At 37.5% G+C, this 22395-nt stretch overlaps 2 protein-coding genes and 1 non-coding gene across 3 annotated transcripts in view; 2 read left to right on the top strand and 1 right to left on the bottom strand.

Annotated features, from left to right (window-relative positions):
* The window catches only part of HAUS6 (HAUS augmin like complex subunit 6), a 21491-nt gene extending 7164 nt beyond the window's left edge, over positions 1–14327 (top strand). Inside the window, exons 5-10 of the mRNA XM_023728636.1 lie at positions 2791–2872; positions 7363–7429; positions 7727–7912; positions 10458–10593; positions 11753–12793; positions 13627–14327. Coding sequence (XP_023584404.1) covers positions 2791–2872; positions 7363–7429; positions 7727–7912; positions 10458–10593; positions 11753–12793; positions 13627–13652 — 1538 coding nt within the window. The 3' untranslated portion in view covers positions 13653–14327. The remainder of the gene's footprint in view (positions 1–2790; positions 2873–7362; positions 7430–7726; positions 7913–10457; positions 10594–11752; positions 12794–13626) is intronic.
* LOC111820069 (small Cajal body-specific RNA 8) lies at positions 7154–7284 on the top strand. Its single transcript, XR_002823597.1, has one exon. It is a non-coding gene; the product is annotated as a small Cajal body-specific RNA 8 (non-coding RNA).
* A 4140-nt stretch (positions 14328–18467) lies between the features above and the next one.
* Positions 18468–20075, bottom strand: RRAGA (Ras related GTP binding A). Its single transcript, XM_004373513.2, has one exon. The coding sequence runs from the start codon at positions 19793–19795 to the stop codon at positions 18854–18856; it is 942 nt and encodes a 313-aa protein (XP_004373570.1). The 5' UTR covers positions 19796–20075; the 3' UTR covers positions 18468–18853.
* Positions 20076–22395: the final 2320 nt, after the last annotated feature.

The raw sequence follows: 22395 nt of genomic DNA, 5'->3' as shown, positions 1-22395 counted from the left end.
ATATTTGTCCTTTCGTGATTGACTTATTTCACTCAGCATAATGCCCTCCAGATTCATCCATGTTATGAGATGCTTCGCAGATTCATCATTGTTCTTTATCGTTGCGTAGTATTCCATTGTGTGTAGGTACCGTAGTTTGTTTATCCATTCATCTGTTGATGGGCATCTAGGTTGTTTGCATCTTTTTGCTATTGTGAACAGTGCTGCAGGGAACATGGGTGTGCATATGTCCATTCGTGCGACGGCTCTTTTTTCTCTAGGATATATTCCTAGGAGTGTGATTGCTGGATCATATGGTATTTCTATTTCTAGCTTTCTAAGGAAGCGCCATATCATTTTCCAGAATGGTTGTACCATTTTACATTCCCACCAGCAGTGCGTAAGAGTTCCAATCTCCGTGCAGCCTCTCCCAACATTTGTTATTTTCTGTTTTTTTGATTCGTGCCAGTAATGCCGGGGTGAGATAGTATCTCATTGTAGTTTTGATTTGCATTTCTCTAATGGCTAGTGATCTCAAGCATTTCCTCACGTGTCTGTTAGCCATTTGAATGTCTTCTTTGGTGAAGTGTTTATTCATTTCCTTTGACCATTTTTTTATTGGATTATTTGTCTTTTTGTTGTAGAGGTGTTGGATTTTCCTGTAGATTTTAGAGATTAGACCTTTGTGGAATTTGTCATAGCCAAAAATTTTTTCCCAGTCTGTAGGTTCTCTTTTTACTCTTTTGGTGAAGTCTTTTGATGAGTGTCTAAGTGTTTAATTTTTAGAAGATCCCAGTTACCTGGCTTATCTTCTGGGGTTTGTGTGTTGTTATGGTTTGTATTCTGTTAATGCTGTGTATTAGGGTGTCTAGCATTGATCCTATTTTTGCATCTATGATCTTTATAGTTTTTTGATTTTATATTTAGGTCTTTGGTCCATTTTGAATTAGTTTTTGTAGATGGTGTGAGGTATGGGTCCTGTTTCATTTTTTTGCAGATAGACATTCAGTTTTGCCAGCAGCATTTGTTAAAAAGACTGTCTTTTTCCCATTTGATGAACTTTGGGCCTTTGTCGAAGATCAGGTGACCATAGGTGGATGGATTTACATCTGGGTTCTCTCAATTCTGTTCCATCAGTCAGTGTATCTGTCGTTGTACCAGTACCAGGCTGTTTGACTACTGTAGCTGTATAGTAGGTTCTGAGGTCAGGTTACACTAAGGAACTTTTACCTTACGAACTTTCTTATATGCCAGAACAAATGTGCATCAGCTCTGCTTATGACCAACATATGGTGTTTACAATTGTGGGTGATCATTTTAGTTTATGGTTGTCTACTAGTTTTGTGGTATAGTTGCTATATTTATGCTCATTTTTGAGATGTTTTATAAACATTAGTAATTTCATCATAATCAATATGTACAAAAGCAGCAGGTATTGAAAATGCTGTTAGAAAAGGCATACTACTATGATATGGAAACAAAAATAAAACTTTACATAGTATAGACGTTAGTGTTTAATGCAGTGACACTTTGGACACATGTACAAATTTAAGGAAAGCCTTTCAGAAACTAACATGTTGAAAGAGGAGAAGCCCCTCCAATATCAAATTCTCTATAATCTAGCCTTCACCAACCCCATTTCTCACCATGCTTGCACTGGATATACTCAGTCCTCCAGGATGCTAAACCAAAAAGCTAACCCAGTGCCGCTGAGTCGATTTCGTTTCATGGCGACCCTATAGGACAGAGTAGAACTGCCTTATAGAGTTTCCAAGGCTATAAGTCTTTATAGAAGCAGACTGTCACATCTTTCTCCTGTGGAGTGGGTGTTCAGTTCGAACTGCTGACCTTTTGGTTAGCAGCCAAGTGCTTTAACCACTGCACCACCAGGATGCTAAATTTGTACCTTCCTCTCTCAGTATTTTCATGTCTTCTTCCCATGCCCCCAGTCTGGGTTAGGTGCCTCTCTGCCTTCTTGTACTTTGTGCATAGTTGTATCGTAATACTGTGACACTTTAACATAATTCTTCATTCATGAATATCTTTTCCTAGACTGACTCATTGAAGGCAGGGACTCTGTCTTTGCTGATGGCTTACATTTTTTAATGACAAGTGCACGTTGTTGTGTGCAGTTGAGTCGATTCTGAGTCATAGTGACCTTGTATGATTGAGTAGAACTGCCCCATAGGGTTTCCTAGGCTGTAATCTTTTTGAGAGTAGATAGCCAGGTCTTTTCTCCCTTGGAGTGACTGGTGAGTTCAAACCACCAACCTTTTGGTTAGCAGCTGAGCGCTTAAAAATTGTACCACCAGGGCCCCTTTGAGACTCTTATCCTTTATTTCTGTCTCCCATTGTCACTACAGTGACTGGCACATAGTTTTTCAGTGATACGTTGATGAATAAATATGGGGTTGTGACTGATATTATTGATGCTGAGCTGAAATATCCTAAATACTGGAAACTTTTTGCCTTGTTGTTGTTTTTGTGGTAATTGCATAATCTGTGTATTTAAACATGAAAAGTGGCTATATAATACTGGAGAATTATGGACTGTCACTTTTTTGGAACCTTGGTTTAGTATGAACTATCAATCTTTATAAAAGCCTACTACTAGATATTCTCTACTACTTACTGTCTTGTCCATCACTTTCCCCTTAACAATTGAATAATTGTCTTTTTCTATTAGCCTTCATATTATTCTGATTTTTCCGTTTTCTTCTGTTTAGAAGTTGTTCTAGTGTTTCAAGAGATCCTTGAATATTAAGATGTGCAAACATAATTAAAGAGTGATTAATTTTTCTACTCCTTTAGATACATCTAAACAATGTAACCAAGAAAATGATTGCAGAAGAGAGAAGGATACATGGGGAACTGTAAATGAGCTAGCCAACAGGTAAAACAATTTTGATTATCATAGTGATTTTTTTTCTTTATTAATTTTAGTGCCATCTTAAGCCATTTTCCAAACTTCTCTACTATGAGATATTCCATAATTGCCCCTCTTAACCAGACAGTATTTTTCCAGTGTGGACCCACATTTTCAGAAAAGATTCAACATTTCTGTTGCATGGACTTAAAAAAAAAAAAGTATCTATTGCAAGTTTGGGGATTTTTACCTTTTTGTGTCTGTGAACTTATTGGAAACCATGTTGTGACCATTGATTAAACTGTAAGAGTTTAGGGACCTTGAAGATCATCTAGTCTGGTAGTTTTCAGATTGCATTCTGCAGTGCCCCCTGGTGCTGTGGATGAGTTCCAACATCAGCTTGAACAGCTTGCTTTTTTATTTGTATTATATATTGAGGTATTTACATGTTATTTGATTTTAAAATATTCCATGCTTTAAAAAAATAATTGGAAGACTTCTGATTTAACCTAATCCTAAAATTTAACAGATAAAAGATCTGAACCTAGTTGTTGTAACTTCCTTCAGGAACATTCTTGTTTTCTCTATTGCCTGTTTTCTCTATCATTCCATTTTGGCTCTGAAAGCTGATACCAGATTATATAAACTAAAATCTCTGAACTAGCTGTATGTAACCCACACGGGGAATATATTTGTTCTTTGTTGAAATTAACCATTATTAAGTAGTAATCAAGCACAGGCAAAGTGAACAGATTCTCTTACTTGTTTTTTTCTGATTTCCCCTTGACCTAAATAGGTGTCTTTTAGTTCACCGTCCCCAAATAGATGAGAGACAAATATGGAAATAAAATACTTAGGAAAGTCCTAGAAGAAAATCCTAAATTTTCAATGAATGGAAGCATTCTTTATTCTGTACACTCTTAATCCATTAATAAGTTGAAACACTGTAACAAAAATCAAACATTTTATGTGAAACTGTACCTTTGACAGTTTCCTCTCTAGTCATTTTCTGGTTGACAGGAGGTCAGGACTAGTTGTGGAAGAATTTGTTTTTATTCTTATATCTGAGTGTGATATTGATTTTCTGAGTACCTAAAGAAAAATGATGAAATCATCTGTGAAGTCCCAATACTGAAGAGTAGTAAACTTACTGAGCTTGCCCATTTTACCCTCTTATCACAATTTCTTTTTCTTACAGCATGCTAGAGGGGGATAGTTGGTACTTCCTAATCTCAATTATATTGGTGGTTTGTTTTCCCTTGAGAGAGCAAATTAAATATTTTGACGAAATTATCTTGCTGAAGTAAAGATTAATAGTAGTCTTTAGGATAGTAGATTAATACATAAATAAGATTTATGAACTCCGCTGAACCTCAAGATTCTTTCTTGAAGTGAAATTTTGTACTAAGGTCACTATCAGGATTCTATAAGAGCTAGACACTCAGCTCCTAACAATTTAGTTCAAATGGAATTCTCTCAATATAGGAAAAAGAAGTTGTATTCAGTATACTTTGATTTCCACATCTTTCCTCTTCCAAGCCCTATATCTTTTAATTATTTTCTGATACTTTATTTTAATTATAGGTTTGGGATATTGAAGGTATGGGAAGGCTTTTGGTGACAATGGATGAGTGCTTAATGGACTCTAAAAGATTATTATTGCCTTAATAGCAGAACAGAAGACCTGGGAAGAGTTCAGTTACTAAGATGTGGAAATAGTCTTGTTGCTTGAATTCTTCACTCTAAAAGGTTTTTGTAATAAAATGTTTCATCAGTAATTAATTAATTCTTAATTAAATTCGTATTTAAAGAATATAATATCATTTTTTGGCACGTAGTTGGGCTATTACCTAATATTTTATTTGCAGTGGCATTTTCTTACATCAGTAATATTGTACTTAATTTGAAAATTTACATAAGGATATGATCAATCCAGTTAAAAGCCATGAAAAGAGTATAGTTTTTAGAATGTGTTATTAGCCTATTAACATGCAGTTGTCCTTCACAGCTACCAAAATATTATTAGTCTTTTCCATAAATCTCAGCACTAGTTTTAAGCAGAATTTGAGCTGATGGTGGCTGTATCATACTTAAAACCAGAATTCAGTGATTGGTGATATCTTTCCTGTACACTGTAGACTTTATCCTTTGCAGTGGTTTTTGGGAAGGTTTCATAATATTTTAGTGGTGATGATGGAGTTCTAGACCTCTAACGTTTTCTCCTTTACTGCATTTCAAAGACAGGGCAGTATGATCTTATACGCACGCCGGCTAAACATCCTTAGTCTCAGAAATAGAATTCCAATTGCATATCCTTTCTCTTTTTAGAATTTCTATTTATTCTTTCTCTGTTAATTATAGATACATGATACATTGTAACAACAGCTGCAAATAAATATGAAAAATAGTTGGTTAAAATTTCTAATATATTCACTTGTCGCATTTTTTCCTCAAGTTCTTTTCTAGGCCTTGTTCACAATCATATGTAAATTTAGTTCTAATCAAAGCATGGATACAGTCTTGAATTCTAAAATACAAAATTTGTAAGCATTAACATAGCATAAACAGTTTTGTGTATGTGTATTTACTTAACATTATATTACCAGTTTTTACTTATAATGACTTTGTAACATTGTTTATTTTTAGACCTTTAGGTTTCCCCAGTTTTTTTACTATTATAAAAAGCATGTCACTTTTTTTCTTTTCTTTTAAAAGTGCTCTTAGTATAAATTTCCACAATGGGATCAGCACCCTTTCTTTTCATATGTTACCGTGCTGGGATTTCATGGGCCTTAATCTTGGCACTGCAGATGGATAAAGAGGAAAGGACTGAGCCAGGGCTGCTTAAAGTTGTCTTGGATTGAAATGTTAGTTGGGTTAATAGCATGTTGCCAATTCAGAAATGAGAGAGAGGAAGGTATTCAATACGCTTCCGTTGTTTTCTGTTACAACTTTATTGTAAGTCTCTGCAAGGATGATTCAAATAGAAAAATTGAGTGTCACCTGTAGAACTCTGTATGGTTGTTATGAGTCGGAATCGACTGGTGGCAGAGGGATTTTTTTGATAGAACCTTATCTTTAAGTTACATTTATTCATTGATTCTTTCGGTCTGTCAGTTATTTGGCAAATATGTATTACACTACCATGTACCAGGCACTGTGCTAGTACCTGGAAATAGCTTAGCCTTTGTTTTCAAGGAGCTCACCATCTAGTTGTGGCACCCTTTAGCATGGTCCATAGATTGCTGACCCTTCCAGGGGGCTTTTTGATAAGTTTAATGTAAGTTTTTATAAAACTTTGAAAAAGTTAAGATAAAATCGTAACAGATGGCTAATCTTTTGTCTTTGATATCTGGATTATATTTTGTTCAGGCTAAATTAAATCTTGAGCTACTGCAGTGATTTTCAGTTATGGCTGGAAGGTAGGCAAAGACTCAAAGAGGGCATATGTAGTTTGAAAAACTATTTGCTGTTGTATAAAATAACTTGCAAAGCTGTTAATTGTGTACTTCTGGCTGTGATTAAAAGCATCTATATGTTTGATGTTGAAAGTGGTCTCTGTCGTAATCCTGTCTTTCACATTACCTAGGCTAAAAAACGAGCCCTGTTGGTGCAGTGGTTAAAGTGCTTGGCTCGTAATTGAATGGTTTGCCATTTGAACTCACCAGCTGCTCTGTGGGAGAAAGATGTGGCAGTCTGCTTCCGTAAAGATTATAGCCTTGGAAACCCTATGGGGCAGTTCTCCTCTGTCCTATGAGTTGGAATCGACTTGACAGCTGTGAGTTTAGGCTAAAAAAGCTTTTGGACAGTGACCAGACTAAATTCATGATTCAAATTAAAAATTCTTTGAAGATCCGGATAGTTACTTTAAACTTATCATTGCTTTCAAGGTTTTTAAAATGTAATAACTTATTTTGTAATAGTGTGAAGAGATGCATGAGATTTTTATATTTGTCTAAAGGAACAAGGGAATCTAAAAGATGAAGGAATACTATGTGTATAATGCAGCAAACTAAAATTGAATAACCTTAAGACTTTACTGTAAGTCTGACATATTTACTTTAAAGCAGAATTCAGCCTAATTGGGAAATTGACATGAAATATCAAGAATCTTAAAGTCTCTAATACAATGAAATTATGTGATCTGGACCCTGAGGACATTGTCATAATGCGATTGCAGTTAATAGCATTTGTTTTTACCATGTAATCAAGTCTTCGAGTGTTCAAGAAGTCATTTAACCATTTTAAAAAATACTATCAGCTTTTTTTTTTTTTTAAATATAGCAGGTAAGTAAAATGTTCATAATTTGGGAGGCTGATACACAAATTGGGCTGAAGTACTGCTCTAATTGTCACCATACCTCCCTAGAATAAACTGCCTTTTGATGACTGGGACGAATTGAGTGAAATCGTAACGGACAGATACGGGGCAGACAGTTACTTTAGAATATTCAGATACATCAAGTGAATGGAATTCCTTCCTACTTATAATTTGGATTTATTTGTTTTCCTTTTAGCCCTGCCTCCTTTCTTTTGCAGTCAGCTCCATTATCAGACAGAAATAGTGTTACACTTCTTGAAAAGGTACATGTTAAAACAGTTTTCAATTCTGACCGTTTAAAATTATATTATAGTTTAATTAAATTTAATTTCTGTTTTCACATTTCCCAGTATTTGCACATTATGTAGCACTTCTATTTACACATCCTCCATTGCTTTTAAGTGGGAATACTTATTTAATTGTGCTAGTGAACATGTAATTTCACAATAAAATTAACCATCTTTTATATGTTCATGATAACCCACAAACCTCCAATGAATAAGCCTCAAGATCAGCCATGATTATTAATGTCTTTAACATTACATGTGTGTCTTCTTCAGGACATGAAGATGAGAACTCCCAGAGAGAAAGATGAAACAATTTCTAAGAAAACACCTGAATCTGAAATGGAAGACTCTCCATCATCAGATATTGCAAAAAATTCAGAGAGTAGTGCAGTTGGGGGGTCTCTGCCAGCCCAAAAAAGTGATCCATTCCAAAAAGAGCAAGAGCATCTGGTAGAAGAGGTTAGGAAAAAGACTTTAATAAGTATACTTAAACATCTGTTATTTTCTCAATGGTGTTGGAATCATACATAAATGAAGTACAGTTGATTACTGATTAACTGGGGTAATTTGGGAAAAAGGAGGTCACAGATAATCAAAATCATGGCTAAAGCAAAATTGTGTCTCTCAAAAAGTAGACATAGATTTAGTATAACCTTAGTTAAGACTTTATCATGCTTTAGAACCCCACTTCCCAATCTATAAATATCACCTAAAAATATAAAAATAATTCATGTGTGGTGTCCTTAGAACTAAACTACCACATAAATTGTTGGATAAATATATCCAGTGGTTATACCCTATTAAAACACTCTTCAGTGTTGTCTGTTTCTTAGCAGAGCTTCCTCTTTTTTTGATTATCAGACAAAGACTATGCAGTATCATTTTATCACTGAGCAGCAGTTTTGTCTTCTTTGCTTTCTAAATATTTCAAAAGTGATTAAATTCATTGTTATTTATGAGCTTGTCTTTCCTAACCAGCTTTGTCCCTTAGCACTGTTCTGCTTTTCACTAGTAAGCGACCATATGCTGCTACTATTGCTCAGTATAGGAGTTACTGTGTGATGCAAATGGTTAATCATTTGCCTGCTAACCAAAAGGTTGGCAGTTTGAACCCACCCAGAGGTGCCTTCAAAGAAAATCCTGGCAATCTGCCTTGAAAACTCTGGAGCACAGTTCTACTCTGATATACATGGGTTCACCATGAGTTAGAATCGACTCAACGGCAATGGAATTTTTTTTTGTTATTCCTCAGTATTACAGAACTCAGTTTACATAAATTAAATATTCAAACCATTCTTTAATGTTATTTTTATTATGTGTTCCCTACAACATCCCTTAGCATTGTTTGAATTTGGTTAAGAAGCCAGAAAGTACATGCGTTGCCTTATATTCGTGAAAGACAGGAAGAAAAATTTGGTTTAGTGCATATTAATTAGGTATTAGAGTTCCTTTGCTTATCCCAATCCTGATTAACTTAAATGAGCATTGTCCACATCAGAGATCTATATGCCAGTCATTTTTCTTGTTTGTAAGAGAACAGGAGGAGATTGGACCAGTTTCATGGTCTCTACAAATGCTTAAATGTCTCCAGTTCTATTGTTTCTTTTTATTGGTTGATTGACTCTACATTAAAGTAAAGATGGTCAATCAGGCTTTTTTTTTCCCTCTAATTGTGAAGGGAAAGGTATATTTTCTGGTTGAAAGAATTAAGGATAGCAGTGGAAGGGGATGGAATGGAAGGAAAGTCCTGAAATCTTACAAAGCTCTGAAAGTAAAGTGAAGTTAACTTTCTTTAATGGTATTTGTGACAAGGGATATTCAGTGTTTGAATTCCAGGTAACCTTTATTTTCCTGGGGGAGGTTAGAACATGTGGTGGGGCGGGGGTGGAGGGGAGAGCTAATCTGATTATGGCCGTATAAAGTTTATTTTTTAGGGACCTCAGGGGGTAGAGATTTTAATTTACATGCTTTTTGTTTCCAATTTTATTGCTATTTAGTTAACATGTTGATGTGTGCCATCGAGTCGATTTCGATTCATAGTGACCTGTATAGGACAGTAGAATTGCTCCATAGGTTTTCCTAGGTTGTAATGTTTATGGGAGCAGATCGCCAGGTCTTTTCTCCTGAGAAGCTGCTAGTGGATTCAAATCGCCAACCTTTCAGTTAGCAGCTGTGCGCTTTAACTGTTGTGCTACCTGGGTTCCTGTTGTTAGCAGACTTTTCTCTACTTGGAATGTATCCCTGTACCTTTGTTCCTTATTATCAGAGGTTTCTAGCAAAGAAATATGTTGTCAGAATGTATCCTCTTTGTTAATAGAGGTGTTACTGTGCAAATGGATTATTATTAAAAGGAAATCTGCTTTCTTTAAAACTAGTCATTTTGAAACTTTCACTGAAAACACAATAAAATATTATTTAAAAAAAGTCATTTTAGTGTATACAGAGTTGTCAAGGTCAAAGATGTGGCAGGTGGCTAGCTGTTTTAGGTCATTGTGGATAGCAGTGTAGGTTATTGTGCAGTCAGAACTCCCCCTGCATCTTCCCAAGTACAAAGATTCTTACCTCTTCTCTCCTTTAAGTGTGTTATCCCATCAAGATAAGGAAGAAACAGTTGTGTGTTCCAATTCTACCTTGATGGTCTGTAGATCATCCCAGAGCTACATTATTGAGCTTGTTTTTTGTGTCATTGCTGTGAGAGGGACTGCTGACTTTGAAGTACTTATTGTTCATTTCAGGGCTTTTATTTCGTTCTACCACCAGCTTGGTAAAGAGCCTGGGTGGTACAATGATTAGGCGCTCAGCTGCTAACTGAAAGGTTGGTGGTTTGAACCCAGTGGGAGAAGAGACCTGGCAATCTGCTCCTGTAAAGATTATAGCCTAGGAAACCCTGTGGGGCAGTTCTAATATGTCACATAGGGTCACTACGAGTTGGAATTGACTTGACGGCACACAACAACAACATGGGCTTAATAATTTTTGCTTTATTTTTTCTTTTCTGTTTTAGGTTGCCAGGGCAGTTTTATCTGATTCACCAAAGCTCTCTGAAGGAAAAGATGTAAAATTAGAGGAGTTAATTGACTCTCTCATTTCTAACCCGTTCTTAACGAGGAACCAAATTCCCCGAACTCCAGAAAACTTGAGTAAGTTAATAATGCTTTCTCTCCTTTATTTTTTTCCTTAGAGATATTACCACTATTAGAGCCAAGGTCTGACAGATCTTCTGTAAACTCATTTTCAAACACTTCTCTGTATCTTTCAGTTCAGTTGTCAGTGGCTACTTATTTTTTTATTCTGATGTAAGGGACTTTCATTGACATATTAAGTGTGGACACTCTTACTTATAAGGCAGTCCCACAGCATGGACCTCAAAAGCAGTAGTATTTTGTTGCTTCAGTATACTCATTATACTGAGTATATAAGCCCTCATACTATAGAATATAGATAGCGTAGAATTTTGTTTTTGTTGCTTTGTTTGGATTTTTTTCTGGAAAAGAATTTATTGATGACTTTAAAAAAGAAATCCCTCTCCAGATCTGACCTGCGATCAGCGTTGTTTATAGACTATGGAGACCATATTCTCTCAGTCAAAAACCAGTAGCATTAGCCAAAAATTTGTGTGTGCATAGATCTTTTCCACCTGTCAAGCTAGTCAGACAACCCAATATTTTTTCCCCTCTTACCTATAATTTGTGTATGCAAAGTTCTGATATTGGTTTCCTCATGTAGGCAGATCCTGGTTGAGTGATTAAGTATAATTTCTATTTTGCTGCTGGAAATGACATTCAGAGTTAAACTGATTCAAACTATGGGCACAGACCAAATCCAGCCAGCCCCACGTTTTTGTAAATAAAGTTTTATTGGAATCTAACCTTGCCCATTTGTTGACATTTTGTCTATGGCTGGCTGCTTTCTTGCTACAGTGGCAGAGTTGAGTAGTTGTGACAGACTGGATGGCCTACAGAGCCTAAAATGTTACTCTCTGGCCCTTTACAGACAAAGTTTGCTGAACCCTGATCTAGATGGACAAGAAAATGTGTTTTTAGTACATGTAATTTGTATGTTGCTGTGTGAAAGTATACGCACATTTCAGGAACAGCTTTCATTTATATGTGTTCAGTTGTGTTTGCTCAGTTAGAGATAGAGTTCTTTGATATTGTTGGATTTGTTACATCATGGAGCCTTCCACTTCAACACATTTATTGAACACATACTGAGTTAGTAGCTTTATTTATATTGCATGCTTTATGTTTTGGAATACTAGTAAATTGTGTGCATGATTTTTTCCCTTAATGTATTTAGTAAGTGAAATTAGAAGTTCGTGGAGAAAAGCTATTGAAATGGAAGATGATGGAAGTACAGAACCAATTCAGATGGATACTGAACATAAAGAAGTTTTGCCAGAATCCGTACCTGTGTTACATAATCAAACAGAATTTAACATGGCCAGTTTTCTTTCCACAACCACTGTATCAGATTTTAGTCAATCTCATTTGCCTGAAGAAAAAGTTGTTTCAGATTGCCTCAAGTGTGTGTCTCAGAAACATATGGCAGCCAGTCACCTAGGTGACCCACCAACACAGAATCAGTCAGATTTGTTAAATAAGAAAATAATTTGCGAGCAAGATTCAGAATGTATGGCTTTACGGACCAAGCTGTCAGAAACTAGCCAAATATTCTCCCCTGCTGTACACAATAGGATAGATGCGATGGGTGGCAGTGAAAAGGAGTCTGTTGAAATGTCAGACCACTTGCAAGCTTCTTATAAAGAACCTTCCATGCAAAAAACTATGTTATGGAACTCTTTTCAAATATCAAGTGGAATTAGTTCTAAGAGTTTTGATACTGATTTTGGTATATTACATGAAACTCTTCCAGAAGAAGTTGGTCACCTAAGTCTTAATAGCTCCAATAATACAGAGGTCAGTTTTGAACTGGAACCAAATAGTCCTAGGCATAGTGGCATTTTTCCAGAAGATGTTGTGGGAGAAATACGGACTACTCCAAAATCAGATTTCAATTTGCAGGCTATTTGCAGTAGATACGAGGCTGTGAAAAAATCTCTTTCCAAGAAGAAGGAAGAATCTTATCTCTCTTATCCTGAAACACTTGAAAGACACAAATCAGAATTGAATCTTACTCCCAATAACCTGCAAACAGATGATATGTTTAACTTTTTGGACACTCGAGGCTCGCACGCTGACTATACAAAACCATCTTTACGCAACTCCCTTGGTGAAAGAAAACGGTCTCTTTCACCACTAATTAAGTTTTCTCCAGAGGAGCAAAGATTGAGGACCACAGTACCACGTAGTCTTGGAGAATTTCTACCTAATTTAAAAGGTAAGATTTCGTTAGACTTGTCCATATTCACCTTTTGAAGTTTTCTCTCAACTTGGTATGCAATGAATGCTGCATGATTTTTGTTGTTAATTGAGGTGATCAAATATGCTGCTTGTTCTTTCAGCTAGGATGAGCAGAGTGAATCCATCACATTATGGGTACTTTTAGAGTCTTCAGACATATGTATGTAGTTTACAGTTGGGATTAGGAGGGCTGGAAAACAAAATAAAAAATCTAAAACCTACTGCTTTTGTAATATGAACTACTGAAAGTAAACCTTGTCAGAATCTTCTTGGCTGGTGGAAGATGGTTTAGAAAAGGTTGAGAAACACTATTTTAAATATCACTCTTGTAATATAATAATATCTGTGATTTGCTTTGAAATAATTGGTAGGAGTGGGGAGTAGAAACAGAACAAGGTTGGTCAGTATTAATAATTATTGAAGTTGGGTGATGGATACATTGAGTTAATCATACTATTCTCTTCACTTTTGTATATGTCCGAAATGTTTCATGATAAAGAGTTTATAAAAATTGCTCCTATACCATGTTAGGGTAGACCTGTCTGATGGTGTAGATTCACCGTGTATCACTCTGATTGGCCCATGATAATTAAACACTGATATATTGAAAAATATTCTAAAGAGGGATGTATTGATCTTCCCTGGAGAAAAGGTACTTTAGTGAGAATAATGGTGATTTGTAATAGTTAAGTAGTTGCATAAGTATGAACTTTTTTCCTAAGAAAACTGAAATTTGCTACTACTTAGAATCTGTCATATTTACTTTACTTTGTAATGTTTACTTATGCCTTTTTTTAATCAATTTTGCAGAAGAAGAAATCCTGAATAAGTCTTGATGCAGAACAATCTCCGTCTGATTTGAAAAGATAATAAAGCAATAGTACAGTTCACTATGATGCACTTAAATGAACTTGTGGCACAGAATAAAAACTAAATTGTAATTTAAATACACATTGGAAATGTAACACTTTCTTTTTCAAAGTCTAAAAGTTCTTAAATGCCTTTTAGCCTCCTCTAATATTTTTAGGTAAGGAAGTATGTTTGGATTTTCTCTGTTTATAGCAGGAACATGGGGTTGAAATGTGAAATATTTAGAAAGCAAAATGGAGAGTTATGCAAAGACATTTTGATTTCTTGAATAATGTAAGCATTAAGTAAATGGCGAAAGTTGTAGTTTAATTTATTATGTTGTAATCTCAGTTCATTAACATAAGGGTGAGTAGTTTTTGATGTTCTTTCATTAAGTGGTTAATGGAATAGCCATTGGATATACTGATCTTTCCTTTTAGAGAAATGTATAACTTTTGTTTCTTTATGGAACATTCTGGTACTAACAGAAAATGTGAGAAAAGTAGTGCCTTCTGAGTATAGTCAAGATGACAAAGCTTAAGATTGAGAAAACTCTAAATAGGCTTAATGATTATTAGATTGGTCCTGAGAAATGATGTTTGATGGAATAAAGTGCATGTGATGATAAGTGAAGACTGGCGCAGAGTAAATTTAGAAAAAAAGGAAAAGGATGGAAGATGACACTTTTAAGGAACACTGTCAAACGAGAAGTCCATTCAGTGGGTTATACGGTAGATCTACATTTGGTGTAATTAAAGAGAATTTAATCCTAGTTTTGTATTTTAACAGAAAAAAAAGTAAATTAAAAAATTTATTAGTTTGTGGTTTGTTGTTTTTTTTGGGGGGGGAGTGGTGCTGTTTTTGGGAAAGGAACTAGATTTGATCACGTTACTTTACTGCTCAAAAATCATCAAATTTCCCCTCTGCCTACAGAATAGCCCCCAAATTAACTTGAGAAAACTGAACCCAAGTATCGTTAAATAACTTGTGTGTCATATAGCTAAGTTGTGAAGCTAGGATTTGACCTCATTTTCCTTCCTTAATATGCCACTAAGAGGCCAGGACGTAGTATAAGGCTGCAGGAGTGTGCCTTCTATTGGCCTCTGGATTCTGAGTGGGTATCAAGAGGTGAGGCTCATGTGCAGTCTCCTCCCTCACTTCCTTAGGCCCTCTGGCCCAGGAAAGGGTTTGTCTCCAGCACCCAAATGAACACATGCTGTTGTGCTCTGTGAACCAGGAGGATTGGGACAGGCATTGGAAGGTTGATGGCACCTCCAGTACCCTCTGTAGAGCCCCAACACATTAAAACCTTGTCCACTAGCCCCTAAGAAATTGGCAAGGAGAAAAGTTTAGAAAATAGATGGGCTTTAAATAGTTTCTCTCTCTTCACCCGTCCTGGGCTTTCTCTTTGTTCTGCCTATTTCAGTTTGAAGGCCGGTCTTTTTGTGAGAAAAGACAGAAGGAAAGCAACAAATTAGGGACTCTGTAGGTCTACTGGGAAAACATTCTCTAATCTGCTTTAAGAAAATCCAGTATATGGAAGTCCAAAATTAGCATGTTAGGGTGGTGGTTAGGACTATCATATTAGTATTTACAAAGTGCCAGGGCCACTACTAGGCACATATTTCATTTAATCCTCATAACTCTATAACAGTTACACCTGTTTTACAGATGAGGAAACTGAAGCTCAGGAAGCTTAAATGACTTGTCTAAGATGGACTTAAGGATCATCTCAATTAGAATCATCTGGGATGCATTTTAAAAATGTAGTCTATAGGTCAAAAGTGGGGATTAGGAATCTGCATTTTAAACAGGCTTCCCTGAGGATTTTTTAGGCTCAACAAAAAGCTTGAGAACCACTGCCAGGGATATATAGATTCACATTTTAGCCCTGGGGTACCTTTAAGAAATAGCTACACTAATGCATATTCAGATTGTTAACTCTCATGGGGAAGCTCACGTTTACCAATAAATGTAAACCAAACCAAACCCGTTGTGCCGTGGAGTGGATTCTGACTTATAGCAGCCCTATAGGACAGAGTAGAACTGCCCCACAGGGTTTCCAAGGAGTGCTTAGTGGATTCAAACTGCCAGCCTTTTTTTGGTTAGCAGCCTTAGCTCTTAACCATGACACCACCACAGGGTTTCTAGTAAACTGTAGGAGGCCCTTAACTACTATGAATCAGAATATCTCTGGGCATTATTTGATTTACAGAAATCATATTGTTGAGTGAGTTATAGCTGTGATGGGCTGAGTTTTTGATATTTGTCTCTCGTATGCTAATACTATTAACAAACATGTCTCAAATCTATCTCGTCCTTTGCCCAAACACCTGATTACAGCTTACTGCCTTTAGCCTCTCCGCTATCCAATACCTCCTCCATAGTTGCCTTTTGGCCGTAAGGGACTGCTTTAAGTCACTTTCTTGCTTAAATATCCAATAATTATTGCAAATTCCAGGATAGAGTTCAAATTCAAAGGTGTATAAGGTCCCCTCCATAGGTTTCCTCTAGTCTCCCTTCTACCACGCTCTCCTCTAATTTTCACTGAGACGTTCCTGTGAGCATGGGCCTTTAGAAGTTTTAATTCACAATCCCCCTGAAGCTGAATACCTTACTTTCCCTTGCAGTTCATCACAATTATAGCTCTCTTTTAGGGCTCAGAACAAATCTCACTTCTACATTGAAGTCTTAATCTTTTCCATATCCGTTTGCCTATCCCTTCTCTGAAATCTATGGTTTATCTTATCTGTTTTATTCACTTGGTATTCCATTTATTCCTTTTATTATATTTTTTCCTGGTTGTCTGTGACCTCTATATAAACAACTCTGTGCATACATACATACCTATGTAGATGCGTGTGTGTGCACATACATACCCCAAAGACCATGGGCCATTTTTGGCAACTATATCAAAATTGGCATTGTGTGCCTCCTACTTAATGGCATTTAAATAATGGTAAAAAAGGCTAATTTATTGCTGTATGTGTATTCTTTTTCACTATATTCATATCAGACAAGTTACACAAAGTACTTGTTTTATTCACTACTTTTAAGATATAAAAGTGTGTAAACTGACTTCTGTATTCTCAACCTGAAATCTTAGTTAATGCCACAATGTCCTAATTGTTTTAATTGTTTAAAGAGGACAAGCATAAAATGTTGCTTAACATGAAAAATGCTGTGAAGTGGAATAAAGAATATTGGAAGTTAAAACATTTAGAGGGATATGACTGAAAACAAAAATACTGACAACTATTTTGAAGCCTTTTCTGGACTAAGTGATTCTTCACCATGATCTATGAAGTAAACTTTTATCTAAAAACAGGAATTCTTGAGACCTGTAATATAAAAGTAAATCCCATCATTTTTTTCTGTGTATTTTAAAAAAGAAATGTTTAAGGACATTTCCCTCAATGTAATGTATTTGCTAAAATAAAATGATCTGTTTCATTAAGCTGCAGATACATGCTTGCTCTAGAGATCACCTTTCTCCTTCTGCACTGTGAAAGCCGTCTACATCCAAATTTTATAACATTTGAGTTCTCTATGAGACTATTAAGATGTTCCATATACTGTACTATTGTCTTGAATATTCAATATTATACCATTTGTCCTTGGAATTTCCTATATCATCAGCAAAAAGAACTATGTCCTGCAAACCATAAAATTATCACATATAAAGGTATATAACAAGAAATTTGAGAGGTTCAGTGATTCAGATTTGTACTTATTGCCAATGCCCTAATTAGCTGTGTTTTATAATTTACATCTGAATAGCTTGCTGCTCTTAATGGGTAGGGAACCTGTCATCCATAGCTAGAAAGGGTTTAATAAATGTTAAATTTAACTTTAAAGCCTTGGAAATATATCTTAAATATATTTAATGTCTGTATACTGCCTCATCAAAAATTAGGAATTATAGAATTCTTGAGGCCCCAAAAGTGGGTATTCTAAGAATGTGATTCAGTTTTACCCAGACTTCTAAATACAAATGGGAGAGTGACACTGTCCAAAGTGAAACACTGTTCCTTGGGAAAATTCACTTCCCTGGGCTTCAGCTTCCTGTCTGTAAAATTAAGAGAACTATATGAAGGAATAATCTACATATAAACAGTTCGGATTTTTATGATTAACTTTTCTGTCAGTATAGGACAGAATGTAGGGTATAATGGTTGGGGGAGAGAAAGGATCTTTAGTTGGATTGCCTGGGTTCAGCTATGCAACTTTCATAAAGATACTAAACCTCTACCGGTTTTCCCATCTATAAAGTAACCTACCTCATAGGTTGTGAGGATTAAATGAGATAAATGCACATAAAATATTTCAGAATACCTGGTATTTAGTAAGGGCTTATATATTTAGCTAGGCTTCACATTCAGTAATTGGGGAGAATGGCTCAGTAGGTAGCAATGATAGCTAACATAGTACCATGCGCCAGGCACTACTCTAAATGCTTTCCATGTTTTAATTTAATCCTTTTAACAATCCTATGAAGTAGTGCTATTCTTATCCACATTTTACAAACAAGGAAGCAAGCACAGTGAAATTATCTTGCCCAAGTTCACAGAGCTAGTAAGTGAAGAGACCAGAATACAACTCAACTCTGGTGGTCAGGCTCCAGAGTTCATACTCTGAAGCACTCTGTTGCAGCTGCCATGAAACATCCCCAAGGAGATGGGGGCTAAGACTACAAAAGCATATTTGCCGGTAAAGCAATAGCTGTGGGCAGTCAAATTATGTCAAATAACACTATTTTAAATTGCTAACAGCAAATGTTTATTCATGATTGAAGCCAAGAAGAATTTATAAATGCATTTTAATTCCTTGCTGATAAAATAGTAACATTCCATCTTTGCAATCTAGTAAGGAATACAGAAAGATATTGGTAAAGGCTTTGATGTGCATATCTATTATAACCAGGTAATCAGAACACACACACAAACCACCTACTTTAGTGTTACACCATACCAACTTTTCAGAAAGGCCATCTTGAAGCTCTACTGGACAGCTGAGTAAATAGCGTTCAATGCTTAAAGAATGGGAATAGGGAAGAAAGAGATGGAAATAGTAAGCAGCACACATTTCAAAGCCCACTTTTAAGCACACAACATTATGAATATCAAAAAGAGGGTGCAAAAAAAAAAAAAAGCAATTCAGCATCTTCAGCAACAGCATTTGGCAATATTCAACGCATAAGGAGACTGTGCTTGGGGCCATCCACTCTCTCCAGCTTCTCAAAGTGTTTCCTGGCATTGCGAATGTTGATCAGAGTAGCTGCAGAAGGGATCGATGGATCAGACATAACAACCATCACGTACGTGTTTGATGTGAAGATGTCGATGAACGCAGCGAAGTTAGAATTCCTGACTTCCATGCTCTGGAAGGAAGCGGCCAATTTACTGCAGCTCAGCTTGAACTGCTTAATGATGTTACTGATCTTCTCAAAGCGGTGGACGTCACGCTGCTCTTTGCACTGGTAATGGGAAATAACCAAGAACGTAGCTCTCTCGAACAGCAGAACTTCATCGGCCTCAATAATTTGGGCAAAATTCCTTAAGTTCATCTCCAGCTGCTGAACGTTGGGGATCAGCTGATAGACAATACTGGACCAGGCTTTGTACAGCGTCTCATCCCAGATGGATGTTCGAAAACAAGCGCACTCCAGTGGGCGAGACAAACGCCTCAGGTCTTCCTCTCTCTCCTTAAAAATCAGGTCACGCTGATCCTCCTGAACCAGATCCATTTTGTGAACTAGGCAGAAGATTTTGGCGTCAGGAGAGTTCTGGAGGATGGCCTCCAGACATGACTGATAATAATGCATGTCCTTTTCCAATTCGCGGCTCTCCACGTCGAATACGTAAATCAAAACCTCGACATTACGGAAGATGTTATCTCGCTGGCTAGTGAAATAATTTTCCATGAAGGTATCTTGACCGCCACAGTCCCACAGGTTCAGCACCAGGTTCCCCAGAAATCGGACGTGGGAGTGCTCCACATCAATGGTGGCACCCAGGCGCCGGGTGTCGCGAGCAATATAATTTGCAAAGATGATCGACCTCATGCTGGTCTTCCCCGACCCACTCTTCCCCATCAGCAGCACCTTTTTCTTCATGGCTGTATTTGGCATCACCCGCCGGGGCCGCCGCGGACTGGGCCTCAGGGCGCGGCCTAACTGCAGCGCGGAAGGAGGGGCCGGGATGGCGGGGCTCTGCAGGCTGGGCCTTGGTCCCTACCGCCGCGCAGCTATGCAGTCAGGGAAGCCGAAAGCGCGAGCTCGGGCTCGGAAGGCGTCAGCGGGGTTAGCTCTTACTCAGAGGCGAGCAACCTGGAACCGACGGCTGCAACGGCTCGGGAGAAACGCTCGCCTTCCGGAGAGGTGGGTCGCTGCGTCCCCGCTGCCACCCACTTCCGGCCGGCGATCTCACGAGAACTCCCGCGCTGGGCAACCACGGCCTCACGAGCTTTGATAAACTGCTGCTTTATTGAAACCGACCAGGTCGACGCGGAAGATAAAACGAAAGGCAAAGCTGGGATTCTGGTGTTTTGTTTTTCTATTTAAACTCGTTTTACGGTCGCAAGGGGTGCGTGTGTGGATGTTCCGGGGAATGCTGCCATCTCGTGGCGAAAAAAACGACAAAAAACTCGCTTTAAAGGCGAGGTGTGCTTTTCGCCGGGGGCAGCAAACAGGTGACGTCAGGAAAGTCCTACCGTCTCCGTCCATTTAAGCCTCCCCAGGTTCCCTAGCCTAATGACTGCAAAAAACCCAAACCAATTGCCATCCAGTGGATTCTGACTCATAGTGAACAGAGTAGGACCGCCCCATGGGGCTTCCAAGCACTTCCAAGGCTTCAATCTTTGCGGAAGCCGACAGCCACATCTTTCTCCCAGAGTGTCTGGTGGGTTAGAACCTTTCGGCTAGCAGCCAAACTCTTAACCGCTGCGCCACCAGAGTCCTTAATGACTACACCTGTTAAAAACCTGTTGTCATCCAGTCGATTGTGACTCATAGTGACCCTATAGGACAGGATAGAACTGCCCGGATAGGGTTTCCAAGGAGCAGCTGGTGGATTTGAACTGCCACCTTTTGGTTAGCAGCTGGGCTCTATACAAGGGCAGAGCAAATTAAAGCTGTACAGATGAAGAAAGCGAGGCTTAGGGAAGTTAAGTGATTGCCAGGTGCTACACAGCTAGTTGGTAGCAAATACCTCCTGTGAGACATCCTGACTCCCAGTTAGGGCTTTTTCCACTTACAGGCAAGCAAGTTTCTTTCTCATACCTGCTTTTGCTGTAATCTCAGACGTAAGAATTTATCATCAGAATTCCAAAGCTCGAGGAAACTATAATATGAAACCACGTGCATTAGCTCAATCCTCACACCAACTCTATAAATAACCACATTTTCAAGTGAGGAAATAAAAGTTTAGAGAGATTAGGTAACTTGGCCAAATTACACAACTACTAAGTGATGAAATGGAATTTGAATTCATCCAGCCTGACTGCATAGTCTACTTGCCTAACTAATGGACCACACAGGCCCCGGTAAAATTGTAATACAGTTCTGCCCTTGTTCTTCAAGATAAGTGAATAGGTCATCAGGATACAGAAGCTTCCTAAGTTAGAATACTCCATATCCTCCATAAAGTCCTTTTCAGAGTGCTATACCATACACATTCAGGTATTCCATCCCTCCATTTATTAAAATAAAAATTGAATGCCTACTGTGTGTAGGGCACTGAGTTAACATGTGCAGGAAAAAAGTTAAAGAATGGTTCTTGCTCTAATTTATGAAAATAAAGAGAAATGCCATAACACAAAATAGAAAATCCCCTCTCAATATATTCAGACTCAATTTCATCTCCTTAGAGACATCTCTTCTGAAGCCTTCAGATCTTCTCCACTGCTGTACTGATGATCTCTTTTCACCGTTATTCTTGGGATTCCCTTCCCTTTTCTCTTGAGTTGGGTACCCTTCTTCCTTGATCCCATGTCTTCCTCACTTTTGGCTTATTCACTCTTTTGGTGCAACACATTCTCCAATAGCTTCCTGATAAAAGTATGAGGGCACTACTGTTTGCAAGATATTGCATATCTGAAAATGCCTTTATTTTTAGCCCTCATACTTGATTGGTTGGAAATAATTCTTCCTCAGAGCCCTGGAGGCATTGCTTCACTATCTTTTAGCTTCTGATGCCTGCTCCCTTGTATTTGACCTTTTTTTTTCTTCTCTCAATGCATTTGATTTTCTCATCATGTCTGGTGTTCTGAAACTTAGTGATAATGGGCATTGTTGAGCTCCAGTTTCATTGTGCTGGGCCCTCTAATGTGCTTTTTAATCTTGGAGATCCATGTCCTTTAATTCTGGAAAATATTCTTGAATTTTTTGATGATGTTCTTCCTCTATTTTCCCTATTCTCTCTTATGGATGGAGCCCTGGTGGCGCAGTGGTTAACAGCTTAGCTGCTAACCAAAAAGTTCACAGTTGGAATCCACCAGCTGCTCCTCGGAAACTTTAGCGGGCAATTGTACTCTGTCCTATAGGGCCACTATGAGTTGGAATCGACTTGATGGTAATGGGTTTGGTTTTGGTTTTTGTCTCTATTGATACTCCAATGATTTGGATGTTGAATCTCATGGACTCTCCTCTTATATTCTTATATTCCCTTTCTTATTTCCTATTTTTGTTCTACTTGCCAAGGAGACTTGTTTTTAACATTGCCGGAGTAGTGT

Source organism: Trichechus manatus, unplaced genomic scaffold (assembly GCF_000243295.1).
Source record: "Trichechus manatus latirostris isolate Lorelei unplaced genomic scaffold, TriManLat1.0 scaffold00025, whole genome shotgun sequence".
NCBI lineage: Eukaryota > Metazoa > Chordata > Mammalia > Sirenia > Trichechidae > Trichechus > Trichechus manatus.
The sequence above is the reverse complement of the archived record's forward strand: the minus strand, read 5'-3'. Positions and strand labels throughout refer to the sequence as shown.

Excerpts from the sequence above, each read along its gene's own strand:
- RRAGA (XM_004373513.2), bottom strand. The coding sequence starts at position 19,795 with ATGCCAAATACAGCCATGAAGAAAAAGGTGCTGCTGATGGGGAAGAGT.